At 32.9% G+C, this 4,912-nt stretch overlaps 1 protein-coding gene across 1 annotated transcript; it reads right to left on the reverse strand.

The window, feature by feature from the left end:
- Positions 1–3,864: 3,864 nt before the first annotated feature.
- BDCG_16901 (uncharacterized protein) lies at positions 3,865–4,299 on the reverse strand. The gene has a single exon (XM_045426083.1). It carries the CDS (start codon positions 4,267–4,269, stop codon positions 4,084–4,086), a length of 186 nt encoding a protein of 61 aa, XP_045280817.1. The 5' UTR covers positions 4,270–4,299; the 3' UTR covers positions 3,865–4,083.
- Positions 4,300–4,912: the final 613 nt, after the last annotated feature.

Consider the following 4,912-nt stretch of genomic DNA (forward strand, 5'->3'; position numbering starts at 1 on the left):
ATTTACTGATGAATTCAGAAAAGAATATCGAGAATATGTATAAAGAGTATTACAATGACTACAAGAAGCAGAACTAAAGATAGATATAAACAAGTATAACTTTGAAGTCAAGAGTATAAAATATCTTGATTTTATTATAGAAGCTGATAAGAGAATATGAATGAATTCTGAGAAGATTTCTACTATTCTTGAATGAGACACTTTATACACTGTGGAAGATATATAAAGCTTCATTCAATTTAGTAACTTCTATCAGTGATTTATATAAGACTTCTCAGATATTATGAGATCACTTACAGAGCTGACTAAGAAGAACTCAGTCTTTTAATAGTCAATAAATACTGAAGCTATATTCATATAGATGAAGAAGATATTCATTAATATCTCTCTACTGATAATATTTAACTCACACTGTAAGAGAGTTGTGAAGACTGACTTCTCTGACTATATTACAGAAGAAGCTATATTACAATATAATGATAAACATGTGAAAGGTGTAAAGCTTGTATAATTGAAAGGTTGCTAGCTTGCGAAAAGCTATATAGTGAAAGAATTAGTAAGCCAGATTATGTGACCTAACATCCTCACTTATCAGAGTAACTATACACAATGCTATATATAAAATTCACCTTCAAATCAAGTACAGATATAAAAAATGACTGAAAAACATGTAGTAATGAAAAATAAGTTATAAGATACATTATTTTTTATTTCTTTATTTCTGCATCTTCATATTCTTCTTTCAATGTATATATTTTAAATACTTGATCTCTTTAACACAGGTCTTGTAATAATACTTTCATTTCATAAAAGCTTTGATGTGTGTAAGATTTTTCAGAATTGAAAGTGTAGTGATCTCAGAATTGATAAGTAGGTTTTCAAGACTGTTTCTCACTGAAACTTCCCTCACTGTAGTGATATCTCTTGTAGATGTTAGAGAATCATCATATTTAACTGTGAGTACTGAGAAGTTCATTGTATTCTGTACTAAAAGAGTAGATATTCTTACAGAGATATCATAGTCAATTCATCAATTATTAGTGAATATGAGAAATAATGAACACTCAGGTTGAATTTCCTCATCAATAAACAGGTCATCAATTGATGAATCAGAAATCACTGAAGGAATTGTTGCAGAAATCATTGCAGTGAGTAGGCCTGGTGTCACTGAAGGAATCGCCGCAGCCGCTTTACAGGCCGCATTGAGTAGGACCTGCGGGTTGTGTGTAGTAGTCGGTATCGATGGATCGGCAAGATGAAGGTCCTTCTGAAAAATGAGGTCCTTTGATATGTATAAACGCCCGTTGAAGGAATCCTTTTGGGGTTCCATGAAACAGGCTGGCACATTGATAACCTCTGTGAGAATTGCCATCTGAAAGGTCTCTGATTCATCTGTAATTAATAGTTGAGTTCTACCCTCACTATTATCCTTCTTTTCTTTGAATTCCTTTATTCTCACAGTGTTGTAAATTCTTCAATTATTCAGAGCACTGTCTGAATTAATCAATTAACAGGTGTTAAAGTGAGATCTCTCACATTCAGAACATGTAGATGAATTGCCCGATCCCTGATAATTTCAGAAGCCCTCTTGAGTATTATCATGACCATGTTCATTACAGCCTTCACAGGCCGAATTCAATGTATTGTTGTTGGAATTGATAGGTGTTGTGATCGTTGTAGCTGTTGTAGCTGTTGTAGCTATTATAGCACTGTTAGCTGCAGAATCTGTATTCTGTAGATTCTTTTTATCTTTGAGAGAATCAAGCTATGAACAGATATTCTTTATGAGAAGATTAACATTCAATACCACAGCTGTGGATTTGAAATCCTGTATCTTCTCTATCTTCTTCTAAACATAATTCCTTCAATTGTTGAGTAGAACTGAGTAAAAGATATTAAATATTTATACATCTGAGAGAAAAGCATTCATCATCTGTAATTTTATAATAATGAACTGAAACTTATCATAGAATGTGTGTAGATTGATCATTTATATGTCATCAAGAGACATGAATTTCAGAACTATCTCACAGTGCAACTGTGTTTTGAGAACAGAGTATTTCTATTCAATCACATTTCATAGAATATAAGTAATTCTATTTTCATCATATTTGAAGAAATGTGATCTGACATCTGCATTCAGAGAGTGTGAGATGAATATCTAGAGTCACTGATGTCTGGCATCTCAGAATGATACTTATATATCATCTCTTTATAGAGAATTCTGAGTCAGTCATTTCTCAATTATATATCAACACTGTGTATTAATCAGTTTCAATTTCAAGAAGATGCTTCATGTGATGTAATTAAATGTATCAGTTAGACTGTTTGATCTCATAGTATTCTTGACATCGCTCTTGAATTAGGAGATTGCCTTGCCAACACAGCTATTCAGTTCATAAAGATTGAATTTCAACCTTTCACTGAGATTAGAATCCCATGTGACTGTAGAGATAATGACAGAATAATTGTTAACATTCTGTGATCAATCTGTAGAGAATCTCTGTTGACAGAGTTTTTTCAGTTGTAGTTTGAGTTGTAGAACTCTTCACTTCTTCTTCATCTCAAATGTTATCTTGAGATGTTTCACCTGTTAATCTGATATTATCTCAACCGAATGATAGACACCTGAGTGTTCATTATTCTTATCAAGGGAATCAGCTTCATTAAGCTGTTGAGTAGGTTGAGAGGCCGGTCTGACTGTGTCAGAATCTGTATTCAAACCAGCTTTGAATCAAGAGAGTGTTTCAGAGCATTTATTAATTAAGCTTTCAAAAGCTTCAGAAGAATGTTCACTGACAGAGTATGAGTTTAAAGAATCATCATCAACTGAACTATTGAATAGAATACAAGATTGTGAACATGTATGTGAGCAGGATTGTGTTGAATCCATTATCTTGATGTTCATTTTATTGAATTCTTGTCAATATTGTTCTCTTTTTCTTGCTTTTTTACAATGTGATGTGTTTTCTGCAAGTCTCTTGTTTTTTTTTAAGTGAGCAGTAGTATTATTGATCAACAAGGTCTCAATACTGATAGAATAAGATGATTTCACTCCTGATCAGTGTATTGAATGAAGCAGTAGTTAAAATAATAATGATATTAATAAGGAATTCCAAAATAGCAGTGATTTTGTATAAAAGAGATCTCATAACCTGTGAAAGGTGTAAAGCTTGTGTGATTGAAAGGTTGCTAGCTTGTGAAAAGTTATATGATGAAATGATTAGTAAGCCAGATCACGTGACCTGATAAAAGATATCTTAGAATCATGTATCTTCATGTCTAAGAAATTAAGTTCTGTTAAGTGCAATTACATTATTATTATTATTATCATTATTCTTCAATTATAGATGTATGCAGTCATAGACTATAATATCTATCTGAGAACTAAAAGATCTCAGAGTTTTCCTAATATCTATAGAGTTAACTATTATACATTTATCAATTTCAGATATATAAAATCAGAAAATTTCAGCTCAGAATATAAAAACTCTTTACAAGTTGCAGTATTTTAACATTTTCTGATACTTTGAAATTATTTGAAAATATCATGACAAAGGAAAAGAGAATAAAGTCTTAAAGATAGACATATTAAATAAGTAGATAGAAAAGAATAGAAAAGAAAAAGTAAAGTAAAGAGAGACTATAATAAAATAAATTATTAAAAGATAGTGTATAGCTGTTTTAATGAACTATATCTAATCAATTTCATTCTTTTCATATTCAGATATTTCTGAATTTTGTTATTTTCCTGTAGCTGATTGAGATTCTGATAGAAAGTCTATTAAGTCTTTAATTTCTGTCTCAGTTGAGAATAAGAATCTTATATTTAATTAACTTAAATTATACTTCTCTTTCAATCTGACTCTGAGACTATTAGATAATGTATAGTGTATTATAATATACTCAACCGCCCCACCACGAACTCGCTCGATTTTTCGAATAAGAACCCGCCGATAGATCCATCGAAAAGCCCTCGATCATACGAGCATTTGGACCCCATCGCCGACCGCATACCCCGTGTGGTGGTGGAGATATCCAGCCAAACGTGAACTAGATGTTGTTCGAAACTCCCGTGTGGGATTATCCCCCGTTCACCCCTACCACACCACAATCCCGGGCCAAAGTGCCATACAAATTGTAAGGTGAAGAGACATAGCCATATGCACCAATTGTCTTGATTTTGGAAGATCCCCAATCTGTAATTGTGGAGATATCTGAGAAGCGACCTCCGCGAAAACCCTGTCCACCTTTGATGTTCCAAAACATCAACGCCAAGTCCCACCCTCGTACCGCCCTTCCCAATCTGGCCCATCCCCGGCAGAAAAATACAAAAAGATACCTCAGCGATAATATCAAGCACATAATCAACAGACACTTCTGAAGTGCAATCTCCACAGTCTGTTATCAGTGTATCTAGACTTCAACATCAAGTCTCACCCTTGTACTACCCCTCTCAATCTGGCCCATCCCCGGCAGAATAATACAAAAAGATACCTCAGCAACAGCATTCAATACATAATCAGCAGACAACAAGTCAACAGCATATCAACAACTATAAAATCAGTATATTTCAAGGTCTGACTGAGTCTTTGATCTCTGCACAGTGAGATATATTAAATCTAGTTTTAATATCTCAATATTCAATAGATTCTGCAAGGAATTGAGAACAGCAACACTAGATTTCTATTGAATTTAAGAATTAACTCTATATTGATATAATCATTGACAAAGTCTTCTATTTTGAGATATAAATAATCAGTTCCTCTACATCTCACTGATAATATTTATATTATCATATAAAAACAGACTTATATTCTCTATAATATCAAGACTCTGAAGAGAGAAAGTCTTGATAGAGAGTATACAGTAGTGTATATCTTAGCAGTTTCTATCTCATTCTTCTACAGCA

Source organism: Blastomyces dermatitidis (genome assembly GCF_000003525.1).
Source record: "Blastomyces dermatitidis ER-3 genomic scaffold supercont1.4, whole genome shotgun sequence".
NCBI classification, from domain to species: domain Eukaryota; kingdom Fungi; phylum Ascomycota; class Eurotiomycetes; order Onygenales; family Ajellomycetaceae; genus Blastomyces; species Blastomyces dermatitidis.